Source organism: Dicentrarchus labrax, unplaced genomic scaffold, assembly GCF_905237075.1.
Source record: "Dicentrarchus labrax unplaced genomic scaffold, dlabrax2021, whole genome shotgun sequence".
In the NCBI taxonomy this organism is placed as follows: Eukaryota; Metazoa; Chordata; class Actinopteri; family Moronidae; genus Dicentrarchus; species Dicentrarchus labrax.
In genome coordinates this window covers 21,584,160-21,607,636 of record NW_026136701.1, presented here as the reverse complement: position 1 = coordinate 21,607,636, position 23,477 = coordinate 21,584,160, and the positions used below count along the sequence as shown (strand labels likewise).

The window sequence follows — 23,477 nt, the reverse complement described above, 5'->3', positions numbered from 1 at the left end:
GGTTATTAAGGCATCTATAAATTACTTTATGCACGTGTTATCTATTAATTTATTAATTTATAAAGTATTTTATAAATTCCTCTTTTCATTGCCCGGTTAAGTATGCTGGAAATGTTTGTCCACACATGAGATAAAACAAAGTTTTAATGGGGCGACTCATCAGTGATGACTTTTCACTGACTTCACCCCTGATTTATTCCGCTCTACCACCACTGTTGCAACCATTTTCAGTCAAAACATCACCCTTTCCAACTTAATGCTTCCTTCAAATGGGCCATTTAGAAACTTAACTGAGGTTTAAAGGCATTAACCTGCTTACAGCTCGTCTCGACTTCTCTCAGACTGAGCAGCCGATGATCAAGACTCGCTCAGACAGAGAGATGATCAAACGGTTTCCTTTCCTCGCGACAGGTTTCCCTTACTCATGCGTGCCAGAGGGAGAAACGTGGCAGTGTTGAATGAATGGAGGATGTGTCTGTAGCTCTGAGCATTAAAAAAAAAACAGCTGATCGTGCTTCTTATTCTGACTAAAGCAAGTGATTTATACTCATCGAGCAGTTCTTATGTTCGGTGATAAATCATTCATTCCTGCAGAAACAGAGAAGACCCTTTCCTGCTTTTTGAAGTTGCTGAACAACTTGTCTTCCGAAACATGCAGGCAGTTTGCAAAGTTTTTAATCCTTAAGTCCTGGTTGATTTGGTGACAGACGGGGTTACCGTGGTAACAGCTAGTGCTCCCAGAAGTCCCGGGGTAGCAAACACTTCTTGAGGAGCTACTTTATCAGAAATACAGAAGAGGAGCAACTGGTGCATCAGGTCAACAGTGTTGCAGAACAAACTCACGTCATCTTAATAAAGAAGTCAATCAATAATAATGTCATGAGAAACTGCAGTCTGATTTATTATAGAGCTGCAATGATTAGTCAATTAATAAGTTAGACAATTAAGAGGAAAATAAATAAAATGATGTGTTTCATGCGAAAATGCTGAATATCATTCAGGTTTATCATCACAAATATGAAAATTTGCTGCTTTTCTTTGTAAAATGTGAAAATATTTTGGATTTACTGCTGTGTACAGTATGTATAGTCTTTAAGTAAAGTTGGTACCCTCTTAGGAGTTGGATGTGAGCAACCTGTCATCTGCAACAGATCAGATCACTGTGGCGGCTCCTTCTTGTTTCATTACTTTCTGCAATATTTAAGACTGATCAGAAAATTCCCAAAATGACAGTTGATCAATGATTGCGATTAGTGCTAACCGCATTGACAACAATACATTGCATTTCCCGTTTCACTGCATCACAATTAAAGCTGCTTCGTGTTTCACCAGTTGAATGTGTTTAATATGAAGCAGCTGCAGATATTTTGTTTGTATCAGTAATTGAACACTCCGATGGTGTATATTGATTGTGTGTGTGAAAGCAATTGTAAGGCAAGAATCAGACAAAACATTTGCACATTGTACTAATAATTCCCAGCCATTTTAATTGAGCAACATTTCAATCTAACAAAGATCTTCATGAGGCATTCTCAAATTGGGTTTGGCAACTGTAATCCAGTGTGGGAATGGTGGACTCCGCCGCCAAAAGTGAAAACTCCTGCACACAGTGGCCAGTTTATTGAGTACACCTGTACAATCTGCTACAATTTAATACAACATCTCTTCCAAAAATACTACATTTATGAAGTTTCTAATGCTTTATAATGTTAAAGGTGGTGTATTGGACTGCATTATGTGGAGAGGTGTGAATTGTTTTGTATTGGATTGCATGAGAGTGAACAGATGTACCTAAAGTGGCCACTGAGAGAGGTAATGACTTTGATTTCATGAAAAGGATTATAGCTGTAAGAAGGATGGGATATTATAGTATGATATAATAAGCAGATAATTCATTCACTCCTATATGTTCCCACAAAAAAAATCTCTTCCTGCCTTTCCACTTCTTAGAAACTTGTCTTTTAAAATGTGCAGTCTTTTTATGTTCATAAAGATGATGCACTATCAACTCAAAATAACAGAATACATCAAAAGAAGCACTGTAAAAACTCAACCTGCATGTCCAAGATAACAACAAACCAGACCACGTTAGGTCGAGGAAGAGACGGAGACAGAGGTTTCTGCATTGACCATCACAACGGTGGCCTTTGAGCCCCAGCACAACGTCATCCTGCATCACTTCACTGTCATGAGTCATTTTCTGAAACCCAACTGTTGCTGCTTGAACACGTCCGTCCCATGATGACCTTCAGTTCGGTGCCAAATCCCCGTCCCTGAGAGTGAGTAACTCTCTCCGTAATTCCCCAGCGACTCAACCGCTGTCATCAACCTGGGACTCCGATTAATAATTCATTCAGAGATTTGCACTCAGGGACACGCTTCTTACTTAAGTGAATTAGTTCATTAAAATGACCTAATCTGCTGCCAGCTTGTAAATATATTACTGTGGAGAGTTGCCTGAAACAGATTAATAAAATTAAATCAACATCAACACATAAAAAAAAAGTCACTAGTCACACTTGAACAACATGAATAACGTCATTTCATTTTTCATAAAGCGCTCAGGCCAAAACATGTAAATTAAGTCATTCCCAGTGCTGCAATGGAAAATAAATATCTCACATGAATGTAGTCAGTGTTTGTTAATGAATTCAGCCGTATTTACCAGCTCATAATGTCGAGGCTCAGATTAGACAGGTGGTATTAAGGCTGTAAACAGTTCCCAAAACGTTTTTTTATGTCCACTGTGGTAGAGTCAGTATTCATAATTTATGGTGCTGAAATGACATTCATATGTAGATACATTTTAAGAATAAGTCTGGTGGTATTTTATATTTTCCTGACTGTCAACAAATCCCACGAAAAGCAGCAATGAGCCTAGTAACAAGTATTCAATACCATAGATAAGCAAATGTGCGCGGTTTAACTGTCAATTATCATACCACAGTATACGATGGATCCAGTGTGTGACATATAAGAGGATCTGATGGAATATAATATTCATAGGTGTGTTTTCATTTGTGTTTAATCACCTGAAAATAAGAATCGTTGTGTTTTTGAGACATTTTTTGACAGATATCTAAAGAGGGAGCGGGTCCTCTTCCACGGAGACCACCTTGTTGTACCACCATGTTTCTACTGTAGCCCAGAATGGACAAACAAAACTGTAGATGTTGCCTTTGGTGTTTTAGTTTCTCCTACATGCTTGGAACTGAATGGTAAAACGTGGGTGCAGCAATTAGCAACTACACCGCTAGATCAGCACTAAATTCTACACACTGGTCCTTTAATCTGCAGCTTTAAATGCACGATTTACTCCTGTTTGAGTAACGTTTGCTAAAACCCACTGTCACCAGCTGTTTTAGGAAATTACTGAACCTTTTTTTTTTAAAACTATAAACTATACATTCATGATCCAATATTTTAAAAATATTTGTCTTCAGTAGGAACCAATTGGCTTGGAGCTCAGAGCCGCAGACAGGGAAGTCAGTAAGTATCGAAAGAAAAATATAGATTTCCAGCCATAAATTGCCAGCCTTATCCCCTTTAAGTACACACATTTAAAAATCAAATGATTAAACGTGACACATGAAAATGACAGTACTCATTTTAAGGAACAACAAACTAAATGTAGGATAAACCGTAAACCTCTTTAAAAGTTAAATGGAAAACATTCTTCTGGAGACAGAGACATTAAAAAGACACATGCTGTCATGGGGAGGAAATAAAGCACATAAACTGTAACAGAGTTTAAATAAAGCTGCACTCAGATTTCTACTCTGTCAAAGACTTCTAGGAATCTGTTTCTATTTAGGAACCGTATATATTCATATGGGTAGGGTTACATTTGTTTGATAAAAGAATAATGTTTTAACTACAGTAGCCATGGGGTGAATTCACAAGCAAGACTAAAGGGGGCATTAAGAGTTTCCTCCTTTCAAACAACTCAAACTGATGCTTTTCCTCACAGCTTGATTCACATAAAGCTGCAACATGCGATGTCTTCAGCTTCCCACGACACAAAGGGTCTTAATCCATCTGTTAATATTAATCAAATAAAATGTGTTTGATTATGATTATATATTTATTATTATAGTCATTATTATGACTGCCGTGTTGTCTGCCACGGGAACTTTTCCAGTGCCATCACTGTCTATATTCCTCACAGTGGTCTTCATCATCACCATCACTGTTTACATTTATGATGTCCTATTATTCTCCTGTACAGCACTTTGGTCAACTTTGGTTGTTTTTAAAGTGCTTAACAAATAAGTTGGATTGGAATGATTATGGGTTGCTTTTCATTTGTTTTTGTTTTTTATTGAGTCAATTTAAAGCCTTAGATTAATTAATGACCATGATGTAGTGTTTGTTTTTTTTTACGCACAGACTTATTAAACTAAATGAGGTGACTGACATTTACTGACTCATTAGTAAGACCTAATAAAACCCCTGGAATGAATATTAGGTAGAAAAAACTGTTTCCATATTTCCCTCTGGATTAGTTTAAGAAGGATCAAACACTTTATTTTTGTGTGTTAGTGAAAGAATAAGATCAGGAACTCGTTTTAAGATTTTCAAAACATCTTTTACAGAAACTAATACGTATGTGAATGAAAGGTTTTAATATCTCTAAAATATACGGGCCATTCATCTTATTTAAAAGCCATGTCATCCTTTAATAAATGCTATTATCGCACTCAATTTTGTATTTTTATCATTTAATATCTGTTGGATTTACCACACGAGAAGATTTGTGAAAATTGTTAAAGATTGTCTCCTGTGATCGTGTAAATCAGTGGTTTTCAAACTGGGGTCCGGAGATCAACGGGGGTCCTTGAGTGGGTTGTAAGGGGTCCCCATATTTTAACTTTTATCACATTTAGTTGGCGCAAGGGAAGAATTGGGGTTGGCTGTGTTTTCTTTATTGTAATTTATAATGATCCCAGTTTGATCATTGATTGACTATTGATCATCTTAAACCCTGAAAATAAAACAAATACTCAGAGAGGATTTCTTAAGACAAAATCCTCCTGAAAGTGGGTGTCTGTGGTCTAATGTGCATCTATTGTGGGGGGTCCTTGATATGAAAAAGTGTTCTCCAACTCCTTTTTTGTGCTCCAGGAAGTTTAACTTTGACTTACATGTCATAAATGAAAAACGTTTTAAATTTGCAAGATTTGAGATTGAATGTGAGACCGTTTCTGTAAAGTTATAAAGCTCTGGACAGTGTTTCACCTGCTGTGTGTACATTTTCTCCTAAGTTAGCGTGTAAAGTCGACACTAAAGTAACTACTAGTTAGTTTGCAACTAAATCAGCTACTAAAATTGGTTACACCATGATTACTTGAGGCATAACTTAACTAGTTTGGACGTAAAATCCTTTAAGATATCCTCTAGAGTTCCGTCGTCACGGTTACCGTGCGCATTAGCTGTCTCTCTGGCAGGAGATCAATATTGAATTATCACATAGTGTGTCACAAAAAGGCTGAAATTAATAAAAACAAAACTGCTGTTTTACCATCAGTGAGTATAATACTGCGATATTGTATTTTTTACACCACCTTAGTTGTTACTTAAGAGTTAAGTTGTAACGTCTCTCCGCTTTTATTTTAGTAATGCATAAATCACAACTTAGTATTCATTTACATTATAACTGGAACTTACACGCAGCTGGTGCAACAGGCTGCAGGTTTATGGTCTGCAATTTGTAGCCTGCTGACTCTGATGTTTGCTTCTTGTTTGGCTCGTGTCCAACACAGGAACTGTGTGTGTGTGTGTGTGTGTGTGTGTGTGTGTGTGTGTGTGTTGGTTTTGCTCTAAATTGCTATTTGGGAAAAGGCTATTACCTGAAGTTTATGATTCAATAACCTACAATGTATGACTATATATGTATTACCTCTTTACTGGTTTTTTCTGTTGGGTCAGTCTTCAACTTATCTGTGATGTGAAAATGTGATTTTATTGTGTGTTAGTTACAGGCCAACATATTTTATTATATCAGGTACAGACGGGATTCGTGTTTGATTTGCATGAGAGGATAAAAGTTCTGATGTCTGTGAGTAATAGCCATAATTAAATTACTTAAAGGTCACACTCATTTGATACACTGTTAATATAAAAATACTGATTTAAGTCTGTTTCAAATTAACTTCAAACAAAAACATTAAACTTTTATATAGATTATTATCACTTTATTAAAATGGTGTGATGTTTATATTTCTCCATGTCAGTTTGAGGGCTGCACCAAGGCGTTCTCACGTCTGGAGAACCTGAAGATCCACCTGAGGAGCCACACGGGGGAGAAACCGTACATCTGCCAGCATCCCGGCTGCCTCAAGGCCTTCAGCAACTCCAGCGACCGCGCCAAACACCAGCGCACGCACCTGGACACGGTCAGTGCACGAGCAACACGCCCCCATCCTCGCTACACCTGAATTAATCATTGCACTTGTACATTCAAAACACACAGGCGCACTCCATATTTGTGAGTGAAACACCTTAAAAAAAGCTAACTTAGAGCCACATTCAGACTCTCTTTGTTGTGTAAATTTGATGTTGGTCTCTTGTCTGAATTAGCCCGAGTTAATTTTATGTAGATCAATCCACTTTAAACAAGTTTGAATTGATTGCCGTCAGATTAGTGTCAAGACTGCAAGAGCACTTAGTAAAACATGCAGAGACAGAGAGATTAAATGTCTTCTTAAAGCCTGGTTAAGCCCACAGTAGTAAATGTATCACTTAATTAACATTTTTAATGTAAAATTACTATAAAATAAAGTAAAATATACCACGAAACACCATAAATGAGCCATTTTAAGTCATACCTCCCTGTCTCTCTCACAAGGGTCCCATTTCTTCATTCAAAACAGCAAATTTCGGCTATCGGTCATGCCAACTGCGTGAATTAGTGAATATCAGAAATCAAAGAGACGTTCATACAGTGTGTGAGCAAAAACAACATAAATTAAGGGTCTCAACTCAACATCTTGTCAAACTTTATAAAAACAGGCAGCAGAATTCCCCATTTAATAACCTTAAATGATGAAACTGAAATTTATCAGGGGATTCGGAGAAGCGGGGGCAAGCGTCATAAATTTAAAAGTTTCAACGGCGAAAGAAGTTATGAAATCGACCGCTGATGCAGCCTGAGAGAAAACAGAAAACACTCTTATCCAAACTCTTAAAATCACCATTGCTCCCTCTTGTGCATCAGGTGCCAGATGTAGCGCCAGCATTGTGGCTCTATTCATGAAGGACCTTTCACGTCCAGTTCAAGTTCTCTGATTGAATAAAAATGTTTAGGTACTTATTATTTTATTTCCATTTCATGATGTTTTATACTTCTACTTTACTTCAGAAGCAAATGTTACACTTTTTACTTCACCACATTTGTTTGACAGCTGTAATGAGTTATTTTGAAGATTTGGATTTAAAGTTATCCACAAGCATATAAAGTAGTAAGAATTAGGTCCATCTGTGTCTTCTACAATATTTAAATGTTGCATGTTACATGTACTTATATCCTATAATATATATAATAATTTAACACTCTTAAAGTCGCCGTAAACAAGTGATTTTACTTTTACATTTGATGTACATGGTTACGGTCACTGTCTAAGAATACAGTCAGGTGCTCATGTGAACATAGGAACAGGTTTGCTTGATGTAATCATTCAGGTTACAGTTTTTCTGTATAAAATTCCCTCTTTGTGTCACCTTATTGAGCAATAGTGGAAAGATAATAGACTAAATAGGCTGTAACTTTGAAAGAAAGCCTCATATTACTTTCAGATAAAGGTTGAAAATGTATGAACCTGTCCTTTAAAACCACCAAAACACACACAGAGAGAACTTTTTTCTCATTTAGGCAGCAATGCAGGACTTTTAAAGTATTTTTTACTTAAAGGGGAACCTCACTGATTTAACACACTAAAGTCTGTTTAGAGGTCTTGCACCAGGCTACATTAGCCGCTACTCGCATAACACGCCTGAATCTCCGTCTGAACTGTCTGCAGTGGTGTTACATTTTGGGTAATGTAAGATTTTGACAAGGAAGTACAATAGAAAGATGACATCTCTGGTCCCTGTTGCTTTGATTTGGGAGTCCTATGCTATTTTAGAAGTGTAATGCTAAAGGATCGGAATTCCTTCCATCACCGTTCATGTCTACATTAAGTTATGTGGAACATTTATGTAAAAATATATCAAAACGTCATCGCTTTAACATATAGATGCAGCCAGACATGTCACATATTCCCTGTCTGAAATGAGCTGTAGGCTCTAACCTCACTCTCCTGTAGGTCTTAAATATTTCTTTATGATATACAATATTTGCTATAGGTAATATGGGATATGTTGCGGTGCACTTATCACACATAAAATCACTTTAATTTAAAGTGCCACTGCTCCCCTCTTTCCTCCTCTTTCTGCATAGTTGCCTGATATACAGTCTGAACATTCTTTAGGGTTGTGAAACTGCATACCTGCTGTGGATTTATTCTATAAACCACAGTTATTTTTACTCCTGCTGACAAGCGATGAGGACTTAGCCGTAATCCAGAGAATCAGATCTCTTATTACACGGGTGAGATGGAGCTGTATGTTGCACTCCAGTGTTATTACAACAAGAGGAGAAAGTTATTTTCTCCTTTTTGTGGTTTCACGCTGGCTAATAGCGGCTTTCGCAGTTGCGTCACAAATCAAGAATCAGACACATCTGGCGCCATCACTGAGGCCCAGTGGGGAACTGTCTAAATGTAAATAAGTGCTGAATATAGTGTAACAACGAGCCAGGAAAAGACTGGTGTCAATACAAGTTATTTAAGACTGACTAAATAACTTGTATTGTGTTACCAATATAAATAAATAATACCGTGTTATGAAAGATTTGTTTCCAAAAGGAGGTCAGTCTCATTCATGCGTCTCAACTAAAATTTGCAGCTCACATAAACTGAAAAATTAGCTCATTTTTTGAATCAGTATAAGCAGCCACCTCACACCAGTTTCTGCCCGATATGTTAGAGTCAATGGTGGAAGAAGTATTCAGATCCTTAGATAGTAAAGGTTTTAATACCACACTGTAAAAATATTCCACCACAAGTAAGAGTCACTAAATGTTATATGAGTAAAAGTATGTAAGTACAATCTCGAAAATAGACTTAAAGTGCTAAATTGTTCAACCAGGATGGCCGAGTGGTTAAGGCGTTGGACTTAAGATCCAATGGGTGAATGCCCACGTGGGTTCGAACCCCACTCCTGGTAGTTAAGTGTGTCTATGTGCTCACATTATACACAAAATATATCTGTGGTCTCTATCTGGCTGTGTTATCTCCATGAGCTCTTGAATGTGTCTTTCTGCCACATTCTTGGGTTATCTTTCAGTGTTAGTATTAAACCCTTCTAGCTGTGACAGAAGGTACAGTGGGTAGTTCCCTAATCCAAATGTTGGTCCTTTGATCCCCGACTCCTCCTCAAGTGTCCTTGAACAAAATACTGTTCTTCGACTGTCATGCGTTAATATAAAAGCAGGATTTTACTGTTTGAGTTGGTTGAAGTGGAGCTGGACTGCAGCTAATGATTATTTTCATTATGGATTCATCCAAGGTGACACTTTTCACACACTTTTATTTACCCAATTGTCAAAACCTCATATTTATCAAAATAATTAAAAGGAAAAGCAGCTAATTCTCATATTTGAGAGGATTTATTGTTTCATTTACAAGAAAACATCATGTTATATAAGCTATTCCGTGAAGTAACTAAAGCTGTCAGATAAATGTAGTGAGAGAGGTAGTGGAGCAAGTAGCGTGAGACGGAAAGACTAAAGTAAAGTACTTACATCCCACTGCTGATTTTCTAGATAAAGATAAGTCAGCAAATGTTGACCGATCAATGGTGAAATGATAATTGACCAATTAAAATAAATGAAACACAGAATTGAGCTGTTTTCTGTTTTAGCTTTGACTGGTTTGTCACTTCGGTTAGTTAAAGCATCTTGAATTGCAACATCACACAGGAAAAGCTTTGTTTAAGCCCCCTATTGATTTATGCATTTCAATATTTGTATAGTTTGGACACATTATAGCACATTGGAGTGTACATTCATTAATTTATGTCCCCGGCTGACACACAGTAAGTGCCATGCATGCAATCAATCTGACATTTTATGTAAGCATATAAGCACAGTAGAGTTCAACACTTCATGTAAGACTTAATCCTTTCAGACTGAGGAGGCTCTGAGCTCGCCTCACAGGGAATATTGTTCTGTTTCATAACAGCAAGATATTGCCCAATTTTAATTTTTTCTAGCATGTAATGTTTAGGCGTTGTAGAGGAGTATTTGCTCCGATGCCAGATCGAGATGATAGTGTAATTGCACGTCTGAAATTTGAAATGTATTTATTTCTGTCTGCAGATAATTACACAAGCATTGTGGGATAAAAAAAGAAACAAAGAAACAAAGAGACAGAATAACAATCCTTCCCAACAAAACAGCAGAATAGAAATAATGCAGCCAAAAAGATAAAAGGTGATGCTACAGTTTTATCTTCCATTTTTACAAAATCTATCACTACAAATGCAAACTTTCCATTATTATGATATATTTGTTGAAATTACAAAACATTGTTCTAAACAGTTTCAGTTCCCCACTATAACTGTTGAACTTGAACATGCATGTGGTCTTATTTTACAACTTTTGGATACTACTTTGTTAGTTCGACCTATTGTTTGTGCTGTTTTTAAACCCACCAAGTCTTTGAATGTTTGAGCTCTTATTAATTAAATAAACAACAAAATATGATCTTCTGCACTGCTCTTACAACTATGCAGGTCATTATTTTTTTACTTGCCATGCTCAGATTCTGGTACATAAACTTACAAGATTTAACTAAATACTGTACATCTGTTTTCATGAAGACTTAATTAACTCCACCTGGTTAAACACTCAGTAATGAAACAAGGGACCTGGAAGGAATTAGATTCATGGAAATGGGCTCATTTACTCATCTAAACTTAAAACTTTGATAAAATTGTGAAATACAGGCAACAGCGCCGCATAAATCCAAGAGAAGAAACTTGTGTGATGTTTTTTTCCCTCCCAAGAATAGTTCTGTTTACAACCACATCTCAAAGCATGTTCCTTTAGGATGTCTTTTATTTTGAAAGGACTGCAGCTTTATTTTACCTGGTAAAGAAACTCTATTCTATACATAAATAATATTGTCTTTGACTCACAATCCTTTGCTATGAAAAGGTTAACTCCACCTATAAAAATACCTGCTGAAATTAATCCTTGATGAAGATCTACACTTAATCTATATACAGTAAACTGATTTATGGCTGCACAGTATATCTCTACACTGTTCCTCTTAACTATCCTCTCTCTTCCTCCTTAAGCCTGCAGACGAAAGGTAAATATACTCCATTTCCAGTTGAGGAGTACATTACGTAAAATGTTGACATAATCTGCATGTCCTTCCTCTCTGTTAGTGCAGATGTCACGCTAAGTAACCACATTTACTGCATTTATCCTTAATGTTTGTGTATAATACACCGGACTACTGTATACTGTATCACACCTGTAAACCATCTGGATGTAACTCAGCTAAACTTCTATTATTTGTAAACACATATTTTGTGTTTGACCTCATATCCAGTGTGTTTATATAAGCCATAACATGCGGTGAGTGTTGTGACAGTATCTAATAGAGGGTTTAGTCTGCACTGTTTTGTCAACCAAAAACCTAAAATACTGTAAATGAATAAACATTCTTCAAAAAATATAAATTAAAATAAACACTATGGATGTTCTGTGTGTTTCAGGGTCTGATTTCTTGTTCTGTGGCGTGTTTTCTTTCTTGTCAACCTTGTTTTATAGCTGCTAAAACTGAGCTTGATGGAAGATATAACAGTAAATGTCCAGTTTGTAGGTCATATATATAAAGCAGTGCACATGTAAGTATCTGTGGAGGGATACAGAGACAGAAGTGTCAGGTTTTGGACGTTGTAAGTCTTATTTTTGGACCATGAAAACAAACCTCAGAGTACACTACAGTATTTCCTTCTTCTCACAGGTTTTCTCTCCTTTTTTTTTCTTACTCACCTCTTCTTGTCGTGGTTCATTCACAGAAGCCGTACGCCTGTCAGATCCCAGGATGCACCAAACGCTACACCGATCCCAGCTCGCTACGGAAGCACGTCAAAGCTCATTCGGCCAAAGGCCTTCAGGAGAGGGAGGTCAAGGTAACAACAGCCACTAACAACATTCAACCACGACAATGAGGATATGGAATTAGAATAGTTTATTGTATTTAATGGATGAAGGTGAACCAAGATAATGTAGCAGGGATGAAGGGATGAAAGGCTGGGGGTCGAGGGGTCACAGGATGAAGGTAGAAATGGTGGACAGATGGATGTAGGAGTTTGGAGATGGACTGTGTCGGCTGGAGGGAACCGTGAGGGAGGCGAGACTCTGAGTGTGGGAGCCGTCTTGTCTTAGTTTTAAAAGTTAACAGGCCTCAGTGGTTCCGGTATTTGAACAAGAAGGAGTGAAGGAAAAGAAGAAAAAGGGGTTTGGGAGGGATGGGAAGTAGCAGGGTCCAGTTTCTGGGTTAATAAATTACGTTTTATCGGATTGATTCTGCATAAATACTTACTATATTAGTATTGAAACAACTGGAAAAACAATTGATGCCATATGAAGAACAACATATGACATAAAATCCATAATTATCAAATGTAAAGATATTTAAAACAGATATAAAATATCGTCAACTTCAGTGTCAGTTTCTCAAACTCTGCTATAGAAGTTGTGTGTGCTGCAAATAAAAAGACTTCTAATCAATTAGTTAATAATGTGAAAATCCTAACACACAAAATAAGAAAGAAATCATTAGAGCTAGATCAGTAGAAATGAAGAAGAACTGTGTGGACTAGAGCAAAAGTCAGGACTAAGAAAGAGGAAGAACACACAAACGCTCTCAAAGGAACATTATTAATTCACTTTATTTACATTTGTATTTCCTCTTCATTTAGTCTGGTGGTATATAGTAAACATAGTAAACAAGTTTATTCCCCCTTTTAGAGTTGATTTTAAGTGAGATGGGTCTGTGGTTCTAGGTAGCACCTTGTTTCTCTTTGGAGAACCGTTGTTTCTGAGTGAAAGAGATGGAGAGCATCAGGAGGAGGAGGGGGAGGAGGAGGAGGAGGAGAGAGTAAGCATGTTTATGATTCAGTAGGATGAAATACAACAAAACAAAGTATTACACACACTCCTTGGAAGTCAGAATAGGGAGCCTATTGTTCGGCGTTATCTGGGCCTTGTTTGTTTTCTATGGACCGTGAGTGACACTGGGGCTTTGTGTGTATTCCCATGCCTTGTTTGGTTTAAACAGAACCACGTGTGCTTGTAAGTTGTGACATGGCTAACACGCCCTGCGCTGCAGTAAACCCTGTGGGGCTAAATAAGACTTTGAAATATTAAACATGCACTTCATAAACTCCTTACGGTTGTACATTTCTTCGAGCTGATGTGTCACTGCTATTGAAGTTTGTATCTTCATAAACACTGGTTTGGGCGAACATTTTTTGCTGATTATTCATACTTCTTTTGTGGTTCCTGGGTGTCCTTCACGGGCTTCTTCTGAGTCCTGGAGCTCTCAGTAAATTGTTTTGGAAAGTCCTGGGGGATGCTCTGTTAACGCTGGATAATAAAATAAATTGTCTTGCCTTAACTTTGTTAGAACATTTTAGATTAAGATTGCCTAACAAGATTCCTGGATTTTGTACCTCGGGAAGCTGAATCGCAAAGACGAAACAAGAACCAGGCATCTGGTTCAAGCATCATTTCTTTGAAAAATGAACAGTAGAAAAGTGCCTGCGGGAAACTCACTGTGTTTTCAATTGATCTACTGTATGTAATCAAAATAGAAAGTGAATCCTTTCAGAGTTTAGCTCCACGGGAGTTGTATTGCCCAACAGCAAAACACAATTGGATGCGACTAAGCTGCAGCTTTAATATAATTACTCTCATCCGTACGTGCAGGCAGGCAACCGCACACGCTCACCAACATGAAAACATAATAATACCAAATGTTAGTGCTGTAGAAGTCGAAGGTCTCAGGCCTCTCGCGCTAGGACTTGTCTTTGGACTTGGCCGTTCTTTTTCTCACCAAATATTGTAGTGCAAGTCCAGAAATAGTAAGTAGATAGAAGTTAATAGAAAGTAACTTCCTCCTTTCAAAACTAGATCGCTTGTAACAGATATTGGTTTAATTTAAATGAATCTTTTGGCCACCTGATAAACATACCAGGCAACCAATCAATACGCCTGTCTCTCTCCTTGAACTCTTTCTAGACTAGTCCTTGGACTTGACCTACAGCACTGCCAAATGTACCACAACATACCTTTATATTGCACTTGTATATATCTTTATTTTGTCTGTCCGACAGGTCCAAGTGCACACGATGCTGGAATCGGACATTTTGAGCGATTGTCTGGCGAGGCAACACCTCCATAGCTCTGCCTCTTCCCACCAAGGAAACAGCTCACCTCTACCGAGCTTAGATGACTTCACAGGTATGCACAGATGAAACGGTAGCAAAAGCATTTTGGATTTTGGATCAGTTGAGCCTCCGACACCTCTCTGGAAAGGAGTAAAAACAAAGAAAAGGGTAATTGCCCTAACACCTGGGCTGTTAAGCTGTCTCTTTCATTTTCTCCCATGGCCTCATTTGCTCCTTTTCCTCTCCCTCCTCTCCCATTCCTTCGATGATAGCTCATCATGCCAGTGTTTACCTTGTCCAATTACCGGGCACTGACTGCGGGCAAGTTGGCCCTCTCCCCGCCCATCCTTCAGCTTCTCCAAAACCTGGTTTTCCAGCCAAGCTCTTTTTCTTTCCCTTTCAATGGCTGAACCGGGATCAAGAAGCTGTCAGGTACACTGAGGCTCAGTTGGCAAAAGAGAGGAGAGAGTGTCCAGGAGAGCTGTCCATGTCTATTACTTCAGACTACTTGCAGTTTTACCCAGAAGACTTTGAGGGAAAAGCCTCAAACGGCACAGCACCAGCTATGTTTATTCAGGGCGAAACAAGCTTGTCAGTGTTTAATTTTGAAAATGTCCCAAGAGGACTTTCTCCTTATCAGAAATGGCCAAATGTTATAGCCAGAATACAACTTTCTGACTGTTAAGTATACCTGAGTGTGTACATTACTGTATGTATGCTGGATTTATGGTGACACATACTATCATCATCAGCTACCCTTAAAGCCAAAGCCAAGTGTTGAAAGCTCTGCTGATGGCAAGCAAGTATTTTTGTTACGGCTTTAAATGAACACCACTAAAAACGATGTTTTTTAAATATCAAACACCCCTGTGGGCCTGAAAAGTGTCTGAAAATGTTGTAGCTTGTTCCTTGGCAGGGGATTGTAGATGTATTCAGCTTGGATTTAAACTGTTATAATAGATTTTAGTGGTAGCTAGTTTTACTGTAAATATTAAAAATGTCCATAGAAACTTCTGAGACCACTCATACAACTGTAACCTGTGTTTAAAATGCTTCTATTTATGTAAACTGATGGATATCTTCAGATATAACAACATTTCTATGTGTATGGCTGAAACTATGTAGTTTAGTTTATTAATGGATTAGCTGATAAACAGGAAATTAATTGTTGTAATTACTTGTAACTATTCCCAGCTCGTGAGGTCTTTGGATTTGTAGCTTTTTTCTAATCATATGAACAGTTACAGTGTTACATAGAAACTTTTCAAACCACTCATACAACACTATCTATTTCTCCTATGACCATGTTTATGCTCAGTTTGATTGTTTATTATAAGCTATGATGGCTTCTGATAAGGGGATCCACAGGAAATGAATTGACGTTTTATAATCATTTGTCATAATTCCTTTATTAAAAACAAACTCTTGTTTTTTTGAGGATTTGCTGATTTTCATATCGTGAATAATTTTAAGGGTTTTGGACTGTTAGCTGAAAAATCATAAACAACTAACTGTGCAAGCAACAAGCTGTGGAGGTATTGAGCTGTATTTTGGTGTAAGTTTTAGCATAAGGACAGACAGCTCAGAGAATATGCTGCAGCAAGTTTCTGGTACTTTTTCTATAAAACTGGGTTGCTGTTGGACTCAAAATCTAAGCTAAGTGGAGCTACCTTTCAGGCCTACACGTGGTGTTGGATACTCAAAACTTAGATGTTCAGTGAAGTAATCTTTTAATAAATCTATGTCTCTCTTTCAGGCGTGTACTCAAACAGCAGCACCGTCCACAACAGGGGAAATTCTGAGTTTCTCCCTCCATCAGCAGACACCTGCGCCAGGTATCAAAGCTTGGAGGGAAACTTTGACGCCAACAGCCCAATATCCTCGCTAACAAGCCCTGGGAGCATGAGAGAGGGGTGAGTGTTGCATCCCAAAAGTCATATATTTATTCATTCATTCATTCATTCTGGGAAAAGTATTAATGTGGGAGTAAATGTGTGTAACTAATGGCTTTGAGAGATAAATATAAGATATAAAAAAAAAACTGAAATACATGGCAGCTCCACATAATCACTGCAACTTTTCCACAAATTTGACCAGTTGTAGTTTTCCTGCACTTAATGTTGAATCACATGTCACCAAACGTCCTCATTTCTAGTGTTGAAGATGCAGATGTCGATTTTCTTCTCATGTAACAAGTTGCCTTTAATTTTTAATGCATTATTTCACTTTTTCCTGCAGTTTCATAGCTTAAAAATGCCTAAAACCAATACAGCATGTATCGTAGTCGAAAGGTTGGCGTGAAATCAGACATTTTAGGTTACAAAGATCCCCCCCAAAAATGGCTTTATGTCCTGTAAAGAGGAGCCCATCTTCACCTGGTTCCCCTGTAGTTCGCACAATGGCCATAACAGAACAAATAATGTTTTTTTTTTTCAACATTTCGTCAACTGAATTACTGACCTGGCGCCTTTAACTCTCTGTTTTGTTGACTCTCAATAGCCGTGGCTACGAGTCTCAGAGGAAAAACAGAGAATTTAATAGTGCGTGTACAGATTTGTTTGCTTTCCACAGTAACACTGCTGGCTTTTGCTTGATCTGTGGTAAAAAATTAGCATTGTAAGCCTCAAATGTGTGGGGGTTTTTTGCCCTTTTTGGCCAATAATGGTTAAAAAAGGTTTGCCGACCTCTGGCCTACTCCATGGGCAGCTCAACAGTAGTTACAGGAAAGAGATTTTGTTGTTTATTTTTCCCATTTAGCCTCCTCTGCCCCCATGCAGGGTTTTGCACTTGTTTTATTGCTTCATAGAGCAACGTCACCATTAAGAAAAATGACTTTTCATACAGCTGTTAAACGATGAATAAAAAATAAAAAACGAGATTGCTTTTATTTCTTGGAAAATGGGGGTATTTTACTTAATGATGTACCCTGAGGCAACCTTAAATGGTCAGTTCATCCAAATCCCCACAAAAAACATATTTTCCCACTTACCCCTTGTGGTGTCTGGCAAGGTTTTGAGTTATCTGCTACAGGGACTCCTGCTGCCAGCACAGTACAATGGAGCTGAATGGGATTTCGTTTGCATTTGGCAGTTTTCATTCAGAGCTATTTTCTACTGCAGATAAAAATAGTGAAGACTGACCACAGTTTTCTGCTCCTCTCACCATGTGAAATCAGTGTCTAAAGATGTTCATTTTTTCGGGTGTTCACCCCCAAAATCTTTGCCCACGAATCTCCTGTGCATTAAAGGACTGCACAGCACCTCCATTACGCTATGCCAGACCTAGAAATAGTGTTTTCAACCTCAAATACATGGCCACCACTCTAAAGATTTCACCCTCTCGTCTGGAAAGCACATGCCCATAAACAGGGACAGAGATGTGAGCTTATGCATTCTTGAATAAACCAGAGACATTATCACCAGAGATGGAGTTATGGCTTTGTGGTTGCACTGATTGGGTACTTGGAGGCCACAGAACTTATGTGTACTGTAAACTGAGACAAATTTTGTCTAGGCCCTGTATAAAAGTAGAAGTGAGACTAAAAAGATACAGCTGACAGCCTCCCGGGCAGCAGTTTCTGGACTATATGGTCTCAAATCATTGGTCGTTGAAGAATTGCCCGTAAATGAACTTTTACTGGCACAACAGTAACAACAAAGGCAGTCTGTCCAATAAAAGAGAGTTGATGAGGGCCAAAATATAATTTTTGTGGTTTAATAAATGATATAAAATCTTCACGTATAATGCACACAGTTCCACATAAAATGGTCCAAAATTTCCACAAGTTGTTTTCAAAATGGGTTTTGGCTGAGGAGTTATGGGGAGATTTTAGATGGGTTGTTCTCTCTGAGCACAAATTAAATCTATAAGCTTGAGCTTGAAGGTTTGTTATTGACCTTGAAAACAACAGCTTTGTATTGCAAGGTCTTTCTTACTTTCAGCCTCATCTCATGGCCTTCATGGTGCAGAAAACTTCCAGTAAGAAATATAAAGAGGAGAAATATAAAAAGGGGATCCTGTAAAGTGTCAGTAATGAAACTGCATCATATTGTTACTCAGTGTAACCATATACTGTATGTTTGGTTTGGTGGCTGTGGCTCAGGAGGTAGAGCGGCGGGTCCACTAATCGGAAGGCTGCATGTCGACGTGTCCTTGAGCAAGATGCTGAGCATCAGTGTGTGAATGGGTTGAATGTGGCATGTAGTGTACAGAAATTATGGTTTTTAATATTTATAATACATGCATTCAGATGATTGAGGGAAATGCATTTATGGAAATAATGCAAAATTAAGGATTTCAGATTATAATGTTAAGATTTAAAACTACATAATGTCAATTTAAAGTAAAAAAAAATACATAATTAAAAAAACAAACATATTGTACCTACATTTATCCAGTATTTCCATTTTCAATGGATTTGTTAAGATGGGTTTTTTACCTTTCTGAACACATATCCAAAAAGTTGTAGTGCTGAAACTGCATTATATTGTTATAAACTATAAGTGTGCAGACCTGAAACCTGGATTTGTAGATCACGCTTCGGTGTAAAACTAACCAATGTAAAGTTATTTGAAGTTCACAACGCAAATCTATATATGAACACACCAAATATCCTTTAATTTGATGTTCAGGTAAGAAGAGTTTTGGTGTCTACTTGCCTAAATGCAGCATCTCTCAGCCTCCATCTCCTCAAAGTTCGCAGCCAGAGCTTCCATGAAGCTATGCACAATCTGTCCATTGACGTCTCTTTATAGAGACTGAGGATGTCATAGAATCCCACTGGTGCCCGCAGTACTCGAAGGCCTGCCAAAGCCAATACCAGACAAGCACTTGTTTTTCCCCCAAATGACTTAGCGAGACGTTAAACACGTGAAAGTAAATTATCTTTGCTTCACAGCACAGCCGGCATCGAGCTCTGACCTCATAGCCAGGCGCGTGTTTACTCTGGCTGAGACAAGCCTTTTTGACTTCTTTTAATTATTTAATACTTGAGGGGATTCAGAGGCCTGCGCTAAGGCTTGTCCATCAGCGAGTATTTGTGATGTGCAGTGTTTGTGTGTTTTGTGGTCGAGGGGGAGGGTTGGGGAGAGCTGGATTGGCTTTTTGGAGCAGCGCGTCCATCAGATACAGGCGCACTAACCAGGATGGCTCTCACACAGAAACGCTATTATACAATTTGAAGGGAAGAGAAGTAACAAAGTTTACTTTGCAGAAGCTCCGAGTGACATCGGATCCAAATAGCCGGTTTAACTGAAATGTTTGACATGTCCACACATTTTTGCTTTTACTGTATCTCTAACATGCAATAAGTCTACTCTAGTTTCGCTAAGTGCTTGATTGGTAGCGCTTAGATCACATTAAGTCTCCATCTGTATTACATACATTCAACATGATCCTCTGTGATCCAGTAAATCTATATCACAGAAAATACTCTTTCCTCTGCCAGAACTGGAAACAGATCATTTTTGTGTGCCCAAGCTGGCACCTCTGTTAAACCTATTCATCCCCTCCTCCGATCCCGTCCAAGTGTGCTGTGCTTTTAAAAAGCAGCCGTGGATTAAAGCACGGTTACATACAGTATAATGTGCATATAAACATAAGAGCTTAGCAGGATTCTTCTCATTCCAGATATATGGAGGGCAGCTGGCTGTAGTTAGTTAGAAAGAGGAGGGGAGAAAAAAAAAGTGAGCGATGAAGGGGTTTAGTCGGTAAAATATGATCAGAGAAACAGTTTCCTGAGGTCGTGCTGACAGCCGCTCCCTCAGGCGGGGGTTCACTGTTAAGATCATGCATCTGAAAAAGTTTGGGCACAGCGGCCACAGAACGACAGATCGACCCAGCAGGGCCGCGCAACGGCACGGCTCAGACATCTCAGCTATGTTGTTGCAGCGTCGCAAGAATGTAAGCCGTGGAACAGACGCGGTTGTTTATAGTTAAGGTCAGCTCTGATGGTTCTGGGGCCACTGAGGGGAATCCAGAGAAGTGTTGAATTCTTGGGGCTCGCAGTCATCGCTGCACATTCACTTCAGCAGTCGCACTATATCAAAGCCCACTTTGTTTACATAATCTTATACAAAGCCTGGTCTTTATTACCTTGGGAAGCCACAGCCATCTGTAAGTTATATCAGTTTGGGTTTCAAAAAGTCCTTCTGATTAATTTTGGCTTTTATTGTGTTTCTCCACTGAAAGCAGAGACTGTTAAATTAAATGTAATAGCATTTGACATGGGAAATGGGTAATAAAGAGACCTGGGGATGATAAATGATAGATATGTAAAGAAATCTCCAAACATTTCCTTTTTTTTATAGCTGGTCAGATGAAAATATAGAAGCCACTTGGGCCAGCAGCCATCAGTATCTCTGACAAGGCCTGGCTTGTTTATGAAGCCCACTAAAACCCTTCCAGCAGAAACCAAGGCCATTTGGCTCCCTGGGGACCAATATGCTACAGTACATCATCCTGGAGAGTTCTCAGGCCACATGAAATGCTGAGACCGGGCTCTTTGAAGGAGCAGGAGGAGGTTGGTTTTGGGGGGGGGTTCAAATACCATATTGGGGGGTTTTCAGCTGCATATCTCCTTGGAGAGATATTCTGCTGCCTTTTCTTTCTTCTCGTCGACTTGGCTCCACTGACTCATTCGTTTCCATGTTGAGTCAGAGTGTTTGTGCACAGTCAGCACATTCCTGCAGCGTAGCGATGGATACAGCTCCACACAAAGCCCGCCTACATTAAGCCCGCCCCCCCACTGCGCGGTGGAAACGCTTCCTTTTATAAACTGTACTGTTTGCACACAAGTTTAAGTATTTACATGTTTGTCTATGATAACACAGCTGCTGCCACATTGCCTGCTAATGGTTATCAGTATGAATGACTGTAAAACTCTTGGTCTGGGCTTAATTTGATGAGAGATTTGTGTCAAACTTGAATGAAATCTAGTTTTAAATAACTCGACTTACAGTCTCCCAAGATTTTGTTCTAAAATTCATTATCTAAGTAATTTAAATGAATGAAAACAAGTAAGAAAAGTGAAAAAATATATCTGTGAAAAGGAAAAAGTGAGCCAAAAGCTGCCTTTGTGCTTCTATTATATTTCATTTAAAATGTGTTGTTTTGAAATTGTAATATCTTCTGGTGAGCTGTCACGTTACTAATAATTTTGTTATGACACCATCACCATAAGTGTCCTTGGCTCAGTGGTGGAGCTCAGAAATATGTGGTGAGGTTAATAAGGCTTACGAAATGCTGAAGTCAGAAACCTTAAACAGTTCAGCAAGTTCAAGCCAACTGGGGGAAAAAAAGTAGAAAAACAAAGCCATTACCATAGAAATTAAACCGGGTTGCGTCAGTCACATGTCTGTCGTCAAGGAGCTTTTATTGTCTTTCATCCACCTTTGAAAGTTAAATGACCAAATCTGTCAGCTTTAATGTAGCCTTGTTTGGTCTCAAAGTTTGGTTTTGGAATAACTGGCTTATTGGCTTTCTTGCTGAGAGTTAGATGAGTTGATTGATGCCCAGCTCATTACTGTAAGGGTAAATGGACTCAGCACAAAGACCGGAAATAAGGGGGAACCAGTCGGCTCTGCCCTTAGCAACTGTTGCTATGCCTGTCAAGCTTTTCTGTTCATAAGTTCCTAATAATATTAGCAGACGTATCATCAAAATACCAAAGTGCTGCATTTCATACCACAAAATAAAGTGGTATGAAATGCAGCTGACCTTGGAAGTAAGCAAACATAAGCCTAACATGCTAACGTTTGCAGCTTACACTTTCCACCATTCCCCCTCATCTAAACCTATTTTAGTCTATTCCTTCAATGTTTAAAGCAACACAATGTATGAATAAAACATAAATAAATCCTAATTAATGATTGTATGCATGTATGAGTCTTCTGTGTACATAAATGTCGATGTTGGGGTGAAGTAACTCGACTTTGTGGCCTTGTATTGCCAACAGGAACAGATCAACGTCGTTGTTCAGCCCAGCGAGCTCCTCGTCAGACAGAGCGGACGTCCAGCTGCAGGGCTACCAAAAAACCTACAGCCACCAACAAGTATTCTCACAGCAGCAAGGTACTGACACTGAGCACACGTCATCATCAGCTTCTCCAAATCAGTGCGACATACGCTGCCTGCTTGTTTTTGGGTGTTGTTCTTGACATTCATTGTTTGCCCTGTGGTTCTCCAAGGATGTGTGTATGGAGAAGGGAAGGTGGTTCAGCCGGTCAGCGATGGAGGCTTTGAACCAGCCAGTTACTTCACAAACACCCCTGCCTCTCACTCTACAGGTAAGACAGCAATAACTAAGAGTAAAGGCGTCCTCATGCTCCAATAAAAGTGCTTGTTTCGTATAACTTTCTGATAGAGACAATCTGGCGTTTAAGCCCACTTTACGTTGTGATTGGCCAGCAAGGAGCCAGGGTTTGAACTTCTCTATCTCTTTTCTATCTTGACACGACTGTTTCTGTCAGTTCTTGTAAGAACAACTAAAGTACGTCACTAAGAACGCCTTACAGGACAAACTGTCTGATAAAGTGCTCCCCATATATCCCCACCTTTGAGTGTGGCCGTTCGGAAAACAACTATAAACACTTTTCATATCATCGTACAAACTTAAGAACCAGACGACATACCCACAAACGTTTAGGATTCATAATGTGGGAGATTTGAATCTGTCTGTGGGTGACACATGGGCTGAAATTGTATTTAGTGTGCAGATTGTGTTTTATAGGCAATTTGGGTGTTGTGAGACAAACATACAAAACCCATGAATCCATGTATGACTGGCTTTATCCATTCTTTGAATGTTATACAACAAGTCTAAGTTGTACTGTGTGCACCTGGTTGCAAAACAAAAAAAAAGACAGATTGATTTATTGATCTCACAAAAAAAGCTAGGTAACTGATTGTGATGATTTAAAAATAGCTGAGAGAAATAACTGCATCCCCACTCTCTCACATGAAATTAAAGT

General features: G+C 38.6%; 1 protein-coding gene and 1 non-coding gene across 3 annotated transcripts in view; both read left to right on the top strand.

Moving 5' to 3' along the window:
* The window catches only part of LOC127375791 (zinc finger protein GLIS1), a 47,885-nt gene that overhangs the window by 22,065 nt on the left and 2,343 nt on the right, over positions 1-23,477 (top strand). For both annotated transcript variants that reach the window (XM_051422100.1, XM_051422171.1), the window contains 6 exons: positions 6,234-6,395; positions 12,133-12,246; positions 14,455-14,581; positions 16,265-16,421; positions 22,463-22,578; positions 22,695-22,793. In XM_051422100.1, the coding sequence (XP_051278060.1) occupies positions 6,234-6,395; positions 12,133-12,246; positions 14,455-14,581; positions 16,265-16,421; positions 22,463-22,578; positions 22,695-22,793 (775 nt within the window). The remainder of the gene's footprint in view (positions 1-6,233; positions 6,396-12,132; positions 12,247-14,454; positions 14,582-16,264; positions 16,422-22,462; positions 22,579-22,694; positions 22,794-23,477) is intronic.
* trnal-uaa (transfer RNA leucine (anticodon UAA)) lies at positions 9,182-9,264 on the top strand. Its single transcript has one exon. It is a non-coding gene; the product is annotated as a tRNA-Leu (tRNA).